Consider the following 11,361-nt stretch of genomic DNA (forward strand, 5'->3'; position numbering starts at 1 on the left):
CAAATTCCCATCACTCGGTGACTCCTCTTCCTCCTCGTCTACCAAACGATACAAAGGGGAAGCCAGAAGCTTTGTTGCCGATGCTGAGGCAGCGGTAGGTGGGGCTGACCTCCGACCAGGCCTAGCCGTGGCGGAAGAAAGAGCAGAAGTAGATGACCGAGCAGGCCTAGCCGCGGTCACAATGGGAATAGACACCGAAGAAGAGGCAACCTTCCTCTTACAAAATGCAGGAGGAGGAGCCTCCGGCCTCCTCGAAGATCCTCGAACTGAAAAAGAAATATCAAAGGTTATTACCACCGAGAATAAACTGCAGCGAGTAAGCGATCATAAGATCGAAACAACAAAAAATTTAGATGAACTCACCGGCCAAGGGACAAGCACGTCCGAACTTCTTGAGAATGCCCGACCACTCACGAATCCCCACAATATGAGGCAGAACCCGGCCAACCCAGTCGGAAATATCCCTGACCAAAGGAGGGGGCGTAGTCTTGGTTGTACAAAGAAGGGACAAAATTTCAAAGCCTGTGACTAAAATGGGCAAATTAAATATTGTTGACAAAAAATAGATACTTACGAGCGTGATTCCAAGCCTCAGGGAAGCCGCTCGTGTTAGCCACCATGTCTTCGGTTCTGACAAAAAAGTAGTTATTCCAGAACTATCAATTTGCCTTGTCATCCATCTTCACCACCAGGCATTTACCTCATCAGTGGCGAAGGTGCAACATTGTCCCGTGTAGAAACTAGGGGCGAAGAGATGCATCAGATGGTGGAGTGTGACCTCGACCCCGGCCAACTCCACAAATTTTGTAAGCATCCTAATAAGCTTGTAGATGTATGAAGAGAGTTGGGTTGGGAAAATGCTATAGTAGAGGCAAAATTCCTCCGCCAATGGAAGAATGGGAAGAGTATAGCCAACATGGAAAGGATATGCATAAAACGCGCAATACTCGGGGCGGTGGATTTGTACCATATCACGCCCCGCTGGTACCAGATCGATGTGGGCAGGAATGTTGAATTTTGCCCTAAGCTCAGCTAGATCGACCTCTTTCATCGCTGACTCCGAGACCTCGAGCTCGCCTTCAGGTGCCTTCGAAAAGTCGGACCTAACTTTCTCACTACGAGAAATTATTTCCTCCACTGTAGGAAAATTCTCATCTTCAACGGCGATAGAGACGCCATCAGCGCGAGAGGGCATAAGCACCGCCATGGGGGACAGGGTCAGTTCCCGCGCCAGAACCGGAGGATACATTGCCCATATTTTTTAGAGAGGATATTCAGGCAAGGAAGTATTAGAAGCAACAAGAATCGCTAAGACCAGTGAAGGGGATGTGCAATAATGAAGCACGGAGAAGAAGACAAAGGGTTTCGATATGAAGAACATGCAAAACACGAACGAATATCCTCATATCCCTATTTATAAGAATTAAAGTGTCAAAACCGAGAATCAGGCCATCATTACCCAGCGCTGGTATCGAAATGGCAGGTGCACGAGAAATGACGCAAAATATCGGGAAAATGCGCCATAGTGACGCATGATATCATGGCGTCATTCTGGAGTAGAAATGATGTGACCTCAAAAGTCGCGGCCCCCGAAATGTCATGTCGTCATCCCGTCTAAAACGTCACTACTCGACCTACTTGCTCAATTTCGCCAAACACGATAAATAGAATCCGCTCATCAAGGTCATCTGGAGTCGGCCTTAATAAGCGGAGGGACTAACTATATAGGTCGAAATCTGTCTCAGTACTTAGGATTAAGTAACCTCGAGAAAAGAGTCAGCCGAGGTCGACCAGGAGATGGCGAAGCCCGTGGTCGAGATGCAAAAGATGGTCGATGTTGAGCATTGAAAAAAGAGCTATAACGGCTGGTTTATTAGGGCATGATTAAAGAGAATATTCCATTGGATATTCTTTGCACTTGTGTTATTAGGGTTTATTGGGGGTATGTCCCAAATAAATAGGAAAAAAGATAAGGAATAAAGGCATATAATATTCATGGTGATAAGAGCAGACTTTGCACAAAGATATTCCCCCTCTCTATTGTAAAAATACAAATACTACCTTTTTATCAAGATTATTGCTCATATCAGTCCTCACCTTTCCATCAGATCCGAGAATATTTTAAATGTTCTAAGATCTGTCTGTCACTCATCATTGTCAGGGGGAATAATCATCTATCTCATTGTTTATTGGGTAAATCACTTCTCCTATTTACATAAATGCCATTTATTACTATTTATTACTGTATTAATTACTCTTCTATTATTGATCATACTTTATGATTATTTAATGTTATTTATTGTCAATCCCTTATTGGATCTATCCCACATTATACACATTTTCAAGATTCGCATAGAGATATTATCGTTAACTAGGTTTAACCCGTTATTACATAAAATATAATAGTTTCAACCGAAAATTATACTTTTGGTCAAACAGTATATAATATAAATCGATTGAACCGAAAAATATAGTATTATAGTTATGATAGAGCGAAGATTTGCAAAAGAAAATATTGTTTTAACTCTGCATGAAAAAAAATACTTAACTAATTAGAGACGTAAAAAGAAAGTCAAAAGTGAATAAATAAAGTAAAATAGTTAACAATAATTACAGAAGAAGAAAAAAGAGAACGGAATATATAGAATAATTGAAAACTTACGTGATGTAGTTCGCCAAAAGTTAAAAACCTATTGTCAGTTGGATTTGATCCTTCACAATCAAAATAGAATCTTCTACTGTTTGTCATTGACACGTTTGTATTATCTATTACTATGGGCGACGCCTTAAATATATATACAATTTCTTATATATAGCGAGAATTTAGATTGAAACTTGTGGGAGGCGTACCACCCATCGAACCTTACTTGATCCGCCCATGCCTTCAGAAACAATTTGACGAACATTATGCATTTTTGGCAAAATATTTTCTATCTTCTATTTTGCCAAAAAGAGCTTGGTATGATTGAAATTCAAATTAAAGAAAAAAGTGCCCTCTATTTTCTCACGACCAATATGATGCCACCACGTTATTATTAACAAAATATATAAGGTGGTCCACAACAATAGACCACGTCGCATTACGTCCGCGCCCCAGTATGCCTCAAGTCAATACGTTCACCAAGCGCACGGCACTAATCACCATAACCTTAAGCAAACACCAAACTTCCAATACCACCCAAAAGAAAGCAAAAAAATAAAATAAAGTTTTAAAATTTTCCTTTTTTATAACACTCAATCATTTCAAAGCTCAATCACCATAGCCATAACCCATAGTTCATTACTAAGCTCAAAAACCTCCTGGAATTGAATTTGACCGTTGTAGACTTTCTGATAAGGCCGTGTTTGGTTGTGTGGAGTCACCTTTCTGATAAGGCCGTGTTTGGGAAATTTTGGTTAGGGTTTTGATGGCTCAATCGATGAGCAGAGGAGGGGGAAGGAGTGTGGTAGGGAACTATGTAGTGGGGAAGCAAATCGGCGCCGGCTCTTTCTCGACGGTGTGGCATGCTCGGCACCGAGCTCACGGAACCGAAGTGGCTATTAAAGAGATCGTCACGGCTCGGCTTAATAATAAGCTTCAGGATAGTCTCAAGTCCGAAATTGTAATTTTACAGAAGATCAATCATCCTAATATCATTCGCCTCCACGACATGATCGAGGTTTTGTATTATCAAATTCAGTTTCAGAATACATATAGTATATGTTTGTGTTAATTAAGGAATTATGCATATTTCTGCTAAGAAATGCTAGAATTTATATTCGAATTGTAGCTTAGTGATATCATTTAGGTATTTGTGTGAGTCTATGGAGTCATTGGAAAAATAGAGTTGTTATATGCACTTACGGCGTAAAACAATGTATACAAAATCAGGTAAATTTCTATATAAGCGTTAATTAATAACCTGATAAAAATGGTATTAACCTGCTGTAGTAGGTTAAACTACACTCATAGTGTAAAAAATCTGTAAATTGTGAGTGTATGTAACTTAAATACTGGGAATAGAGGTTTATCTTATTGCTTATTTGGATGCACGGACTGCGGGGATATTATAATTTTTGCATTTGGAACTTTGAGCAGTATAGATTATGCTCATTTTGCTTGAGACTTGAGATAATATCTTTTTGGTGAAAGTCTTCAGTAGAAAGAAGGAACTCAATAAAGAAAATGTTTATTATGTGTTACCTGTTTAGTTGTCTTCGTATTGTCATAAAGAAAGTGTATAGCTTTGTTTCTATGAACATTATAGAAGGAATACGAGATTAGTTCTCCGTATAATCTCAGGGAATAGCTTTTCGGTAAGTTCTGTGGAAACTAGAACTGAGCAAATTTAGCTTTATGCCTGCCCACGGCAGGGTTTTTGACTCTAGACCTTCGTATTTGAGACCGTATCTGCGACTCTGCAGGAGCATAGCCCAGCTTTGTTACTTTGCTTAGTTTATAGTCTAAGTTTCGTGTTCATTTGGGTGCACAATGTTGCTGAGTTAAGAATCTGCTTTGTTAAGAAATGATATGTTGTTTTGCTTGTGACATATATTTTCTTTTCCATTTTGATCTAAATGAAACCTCGTGAATGGTATATAGGAGGTGGGAAAAATATACATTATTTTGGAGTACTGTAGAGGAGGTGATCTTTCTATGTACATTCAACAACGACAAGGGAGAATTCCAGAAGCAACTGCAAAACATTTTATGCAGCAACTTGGTTTGTCTGAACCTTCTGTTTCTTTTGCCCAACTTCCTTTTTTCGCATGTAGAGTGAATGACCTTTTACTATTACATGAACTTAAACATATTAATGTTCATGTTCATTTATTCACTGCAGCATCTGGTTTAAAAATCCTCCGTGATAACAATCTAATACATAGGGATCTAAAGCCTCAGGTTTGGCTTCCTTCTCCTCTTCTATTCTGAAATTTTAAAATTTGCCGATTCCTCATAAACCTCAGGTGATTTTGCCGTAGTTCTTATTGATATTCATGGGCATCTAATGACTATGCTAGCTTTCTATGCGTAAAAATATTAAAAAACGAGTGAGCTGCAAAGGGACTATCCCGTTAGTTATGCACCACCTAGCACTTAGCATATATTGCACTAATCATCAAAAGGAGCCAAGTATTTGATGGTTTTTTAGTGCATAAACCACAGATTGGAAATGGTTCACATGACTCCATCACTCGGAGGTAATTGAGGCATGCTGTTGCTTCATTTTCAGATAGCAATCCCATGTCTCATACAGAGATTTTGAATAATCACCACATTTGCTGAGGACAATACTCTTCAAAAAGATAATAAAGGAAAAGGAAGGCGTCAAAGGAGATGAGTCTCTTTGAACAGATATGTAGGTTTCATACCATCAAATTATTAGATTCTAGTTGAGGGAGCTAATGATTTGATTTGTAGGAGTGAGTTCTTGCATGTCTCTTTGGTTATTTTTCATTTTTGGCGACAGTAATACTTCTTAATTGTTTTTAAGAATTTGCGTGTTTGGTAAGTGGAAATGGTCAATTCATTGACTTGTTCCTTTTTTCTTGATCCAACAGAATCTCCTCTTATCCTCGAACGATGACAGCTCCACCTTGAAGATTGCTGATTTTGGGTTTGCAAGGTAAAGTTGCCCATATGGTAAATGTCTTTCTGCTGATGTACCTCTCTTCCTTCCCTTCCCTCTTTTGAATGACCTAAGATCCAGCCAGTTCATCTGCCATTAAGAACACTTTTGCTAGATTTTCTTTCCTTCTTTTTTCCCCTGTTTAAGCTGCAAGCTTACTGGCTAAATGTTTCCTAAGTGGTGAGTGGCCCATTCAAAATTCATAATGACTTAAACCACCTCTCTTTTGTTAGGTCTTTGCAGCCTAGGGGCCTTGCTGAAACACTATGTGGTTCACCATTGTACATGGCTCCAGAAATAATGCAACTTCAAAAGTATGATGCAAAGGTGATATACTCTTCCTATGATTCCCATCCATAGTCTAATAGGAGTAATATCATTTCAAGTTCCTATTAACTTTTGGCTGCAAACGCAGGCAGATCTCTGGAGCGTTGGTGCCATCCTGTTTCAGCTTGTAACAGGCAAAACCCCGTTTACTGGAAACAATCAAATCCAGGTTCAATATCTTCTAAGCTTTGCATACTTCTTATAGTGGCACTTTTTCTGGTTCAATTTGATCGGCGATATTAAATTTCTTGACACAAAGTTCTAAACTTTTTCCCTCAATCTTTCCTGCAGTTGCTCCAGAACATATTAAAGTCCACTGAATTGCTGTTTCCTCCAAATGCAAAAAATTTAAGTGCTAACTGCATAGATTTGTGTAAAAAATTGCTGCGCCGTAATCCAGGTACGTCATTTGAGTGGTCTAGATTTCAACTGCATAAAATCTTTCACAAACAGTCTTGAGTATACTTGTATCATTATTTCCCACACGCTTTGCCATTTTGAATCTTTCACATAGAGAAGATTTTGTATGATTTTCAGTATTTACCTTAACAATAACAAATCCGGAATTCTCTTTACCTGACAATTTTTCATTAAAATTTCAAAACACGTCTTTGGTGTATCCATGAATCCACAGTGGAGCGGTTGACATTTGAAGAGTTCTTTAACCACCCATTTCTTGCAGAGAAGCAGCCAGATGAGCTGTCTTGGTAAAGTGGTTAATGAATTCTAGTTCTCGTTATTACATATTGTTCATCTTTCGATCTGATTGATGTGTGGATATTGTCAACAGGGATAGGAGACCTCAAAGGGTAATAGGTGGTTTTCCTATATCAGAAGGCTATCCTGTGAGGAACAGAGAGGAAACTTTTCAAGAAGATGGTTTACCCTTTAGTCTAGATGATGATTCCAGCGTTCCTGATGGTAGTCCTTCATTTGCTGGGAGATTACCACAGAGGTTGTCACATGGATTTTCTTATGATGCAAAAGCTGAGAGGAAAGAAGGTTCTTGTAATACCCCACACAAAACAGATAGTATTGGCTCGAGCCACAGACATACAGAAAGGAACATGAGGGAATCTATTAATTTGAAGGACCATAGGCAAGCTACTACTCGTTCAAAAGGTTCTATTTTGCAATGCTCTTCCCAATTTCCTTTTGCCTAGAATTTTGAGGAAATTTATGTTTTGCTTGGATCTATAGTTTTGGCTGATACCTAACTTTCTGATTATGGTATTCACTCCATTTAACAGTGGTGGATTCGTTTGAGTTGATTGATCAGGACTATGTCATTGTTTCTGGGCCCCCCATGGACTCATATTCTTCAGCAGGTGCCTCTAGGCTTAGCAATATGCCATTCAGATCAAGCAGATCCCTGCAAGCGTCTACGATTTTAGATCCTAGACCAAGTGACCCGGTGCCTATTATTGGTCCTCCAACTAGTAGAATAGGTCATTTAGGAAGTTTGGAAAGTCCCTCATCTGCACCTGGAACTTCACAAGGATGCACAGATATCATAAACCGTTTGGAGCAGCCGCCAACTGATGGCATGGCCAGAATAGAGTCCCTGCAACATTTTGCCTCTGCTATCATGGAGTTAGTGAATGAGAAGGTAACTCATAGTGATGTCATTTTCTGTAAAGCTGCATGTGTCTACCTGCAATTATAGCATGCAGGGGTGCAGGGAGAGAATAAGTTCTAGCCTAGTTTCTTGTAGATCCTGATCTCATTTATTTAGCTTTGAATTTGTACTCTTTCTGTAAGAAGAGCATGGCAGAAGATACGGGTATTTAGATTTTTTGCTTTCTCTGTGGCTGAGGCAGAGACAGCTCATTTATAATCTAATTGTTGTACTTTTGCAGTATCTTCTTGGTACTCTATTAATGAAAATTTACCATATTTTATATAATTTAAAAAAGCTTTAACCCCATGCTTCATTTACAGCACTACCGGTTCTACAACAGCCTTGCTACTGTTTACACCATTGATTTGGTTACCCCCAGTGTAGGAGTCTAATATGTTTGCTCAAGTTGGAGTCATCTAAATATATCCTATTCTTACAGATCCTGTTGTAGTTGTTTAATGGAACAAAATTTGAGTATTCTAATGTATTTCATATCCTTGATACAAGCTTTCTTATTGTGCTGGCCTCGTAAATCTCATGGAATGTCTAAATCTTGCTGAACATCTTGTATAGTATGTTTGACTTAATTTCCTCGGTGTGCATCACCTGAATTAGAAGCATGTCTTTTTCTTTTTGTACAAATATGTGGTGTTTAATGTGTACTTGGGTTGCTTCAGCAATGCGCTGCATCTTTACGTAGTAACTCGACCTTTTAATTCCTGAAGAAACATTAACAAGAATTTCATGAAGCCAACCTTAGTTGTTCGCTCAAACATCCCATTGTGATTTATTGATTTATTCTTCTATGAGGTTAATTTATTTACTGCTCCAGGCAAATGGAGACGTTGATTACATGCCTTTCTGCTTCTAAAATGAATTCGATCAATGATTTATGGAACAAATATATAGAACATTGAATCATCAGATTGCACAATAAAATCTCTCAAATAAACTATATCAGATAGTGATCACTTTTTCTTTGGGATATAGACTTACTAGAAAGTGTAAAGTGGTGAGATACTGAGTTTTGATGGAATAAGAAAATACCCAAAAATGCAAATGTCTGACCTAGTTTTGACTTGGCTGAGCCTCACTTTCACGAGAGCTAAAAAAAAGAGCAAGAAAAGAAAGATCTTCTGATTTTTTTGATGAAAAGGTCATTTGAAGAAAGATTTATCAGCAAAATCAAGTCTTATAGTCCAAATTTCATCTCTGAGCCAATCTTGATCCTTGTTTGTTTATGAGTATCATCTGATTTAACTTTTCATCATTCATTGCACTCACCTTGCTAATATCAGGTGATGGCAAGTGCTTGGGAACTGGTAATCTAAATTGTAAACTGTGTGGTCTTCTACCTTTTGCTGTTAAGATCAAGTTTTGCTCAATAGATATTTGTATATTCTAATCTGTCTGCTGACTCTTCTTAGGCTTAGCTGTCTATCCTTTATCTATGCTCTTATTGGTTCATTTCGGGTATGTTTCTTCTAATAGTTATTGCGTTCTCTTGAAGGTTGAGGCAAGCAGGCATCTGGAAGCATTTTCAATTCAGCTAGTCAGTCTTGCTATATGGAAGCAAGCTTTGGATATTTGTCATACGCAAGCGGCGTCGGCAATTGAAGGAAGTCCAAACCAAGAAACTATCAGATTGAGGGAAATCACGAAGAAAGGTCAAGCTAGTCTTAACATAAAAGAGCATCTTGATGCTACTAACATTTTGGGGCCGGAGAATGTATGCTCTCATATTGAAAAAGCATTTCTTAGTGAAGTTGGTAATGCAGAGGAACTTGCCAAACATATAGAGCCTGGTATATTCTTGGTTACTAACTGCTGCCAATTTGTGCTGTACCCCTCCCCTTTTTCTTCAATCTCTATGTGCTTTATGTGTGATACTGCAACTGTTCTTGTGACATTTTGTTTCCTATTTCCTCTATCTATTCTACTGCAATAATTCATGAGTTCCTTACATACCTGGCAAACTTTTACTTCCACATCTATTATTAAGATGAAATTATGCAAGTAGTTTTGATGGTCTCTTAAGATAAAACTAGTTTTATCAACAATCTAATGTGTTACTGCAAAATAACTTGGAAGATTTGAACTGGATAGAATAGCCATCTGTTGATCTTGTAGTTGTCCTTTGGTGTTTTCATATTTATGCGCATTAAATGTTATTCTTAGCTATTGTTTTACTTCAGGGATTTAAAGAGCAAGCAAAACATCCCAGATACTTTGTAATAGGAATATATTCAGTTTCTTGCTCAAGTATGATGCATAAGACTGCTTTTTATGTTCTTAGACAAAAAGATAAAGAGCTTCCTTGTGCTATTGTTTGTTCTCAGGAAATACAGAGGTGCCAGATGCAATGGAGATGATATTTCAATCTGCCCTGGCTTTGGGTAGAAAGGGAGCTGTAAGTGTTCTGTATCTTCTTTCTTTATCTTGGTCTATATTGGTGTTTCTGTTGAACTAAAGTTCAACACAAAATTCCAACATAAACAAGTCACGCTCATCATAAAACTTCAGGACTTAGGAAAATCTGAAAATCTTTTCGTGTGTGTAATCACCTTGTCCTCCTCCTGGTTTAGTCGATTCTTCTTTCTTCTTTCAGAAGACAACAATCCCTATCTGTGAAATTTTCTGTTTAGTGAGACCTAATATTAAACTGAACCATTTACCAGAAGTTATGATACTGTGGCAGGTTGATGAGTACATGGGTCGGACTGAAAATGCAGTGGTATTTTATTCAAAAGCTGTGCGTTTGTTAAAATTCCTACAAGTGGAAGCACCATCTCTGATTTTAAATCCTCCATTTTCTCTAACAAACTCGGATCGTTATAGGCTTCAAAATTACACTGATGTCCTCAATAACAGGCAAAGTGTTTCAAGGTCTCAAATGATGGCTCTGCTTAAGTGTGAGGATCAACACTGCTCTCCTTAAAGAAGAGAGAGAGCTGTTAATACAAAATGATGATAACATGTCATGTGTTACTCTGTAAAATTCTTTGATCTGTACAGTTATTCTTTTAGCATTTTAAAGAAAGTGAGAAGAAAAAAAAAAAGAAAAAACTCAACTCATTTTCTCTAATGATTGTAACATTCAAGTTCCTCTTTCTTCAAAAAAAAAATAAAAAAAATAAAAAAATCAATGCTCCTAGACTATCTCTTTATGTTCTTATGGAGGCAGAGTCTCTTTAAAGCACACTTGAGTTCTTTGTTAGCTGATATCCATCTTTTCTAAAGCTTAGTGGTATGCTACTGCGCTGTTTCAAGCCCTACGGCAGTCGGTGTACATTTATGCTGATTGAAGAAACAGCGGCGGGACTTGGATGTTTCTGTGTACAATTATGCTGATTGAAGAATTTAACTTCAAATACCTAAATCTACACTTATTTTCTTTTAATTTAATTTAGATCATATAATATGTAACTTTCTGTGGACAAAATTATCGTACATGTAGTATCAGGTGAAATAATCGAAGTGGACTCTCACATATCAACATGGAATGCTTGCTTAATATAAAGAAGGGGTACAAGTACTTTGATGGCATTTCTGTTTCACTTTGGGAAAGTCGTAGAAAATCAATTTTGGAAAGTTTTCAAAAATGGGTTTGGAAGGTTTTTGGAAAAGTTTCTTGGAGAAAACGTTTTACTAAAATTATAAAATCAAACGGACACGGCTTATATTCCGGAAGGCCTTTGATTATTAGAACTTTTTTTTTTTCCTTTTCAGCTTTTAGGCACAACTTAATATTAGATTTCAATATTACTATGATATTTATATTTACATTTGTGGCATATTAATCCA

At 37.8% G+C, this 11,361-nt stretch overlaps 1 protein-coding gene across 1 annotated transcript; it reads left to right on the forward strand.

Moving 5' to 3' along the window:
• Positions 1-3,123: 3,123 nt before the first annotated feature.
• Positions 3,124-10,711, forward strand: LOC107787904 (serine/threonine-protein kinase ATG1c). Its single transcript, XM_075231583.1, has 13 exons — positions 3,124-3,659; positions 4,583-4,703; positions 4,824-4,882; positions 5,542-5,606; positions 5,843-5,936; positions 6,025-6,105; positions 6,228-6,336; positions 6,571-6,643; positions 6,727-7,058; positions 7,187-7,545; positions 9,068-9,362; positions 9,897-9,967; positions 10,256-10,711. The coding sequence occupies exons 1-13, from the start codon at positions 3,408-3,410 to the stop codon at positions 10,493-10,495; spliced, it is 2,151 nt and encodes a 716-aa protein (XP_075087684.1). The 5' UTR covers positions 3,124-3,407; the 3' UTR covers positions 10,496-10,711.
• The last annotated feature ends 650 nt before the right edge of the window (positions 10,712-11,361 follow it).

The sequence above is a fragment of the Nicotiana tabacum genome, chromosome 2 (assembly GCF_000715075.1).
Source record: "Nicotiana tabacum cultivar K326 chromosome 2, ASM71507v2, whole genome shotgun sequence".
NCBI lineage: Eukaryota > Viridiplantae > Streptophyta > Magnoliopsida > Solanales > Solanaceae > Nicotiana > Nicotiana tabacum.

Excerpts from the sequence above, each read along its gene's own strand:
- LOC107787904 (XM_075231583.1), top strand. The coding sequence starts at position 3,408 with ATGGCTCAATCGATGAGCAGAGGAGGGGGAAGGAGTGTGGTAGGGAAC. Across the intron at positions 6,106-6,227 it reads CTGGAAACAATCAAATCCAG|TTGCTCCAGAACATATTAAA; the intron begins GTTCAATATCTT and ends TCTTTCCTGCAG. Across the intron at positions 9,363-9,896 it reads TGCCAAACATATAGAGCCTG|GAAATACAGAGGTGCCAGAT; the intron begins GTATATTCTTGG and ends GTTTGTTCTCAG.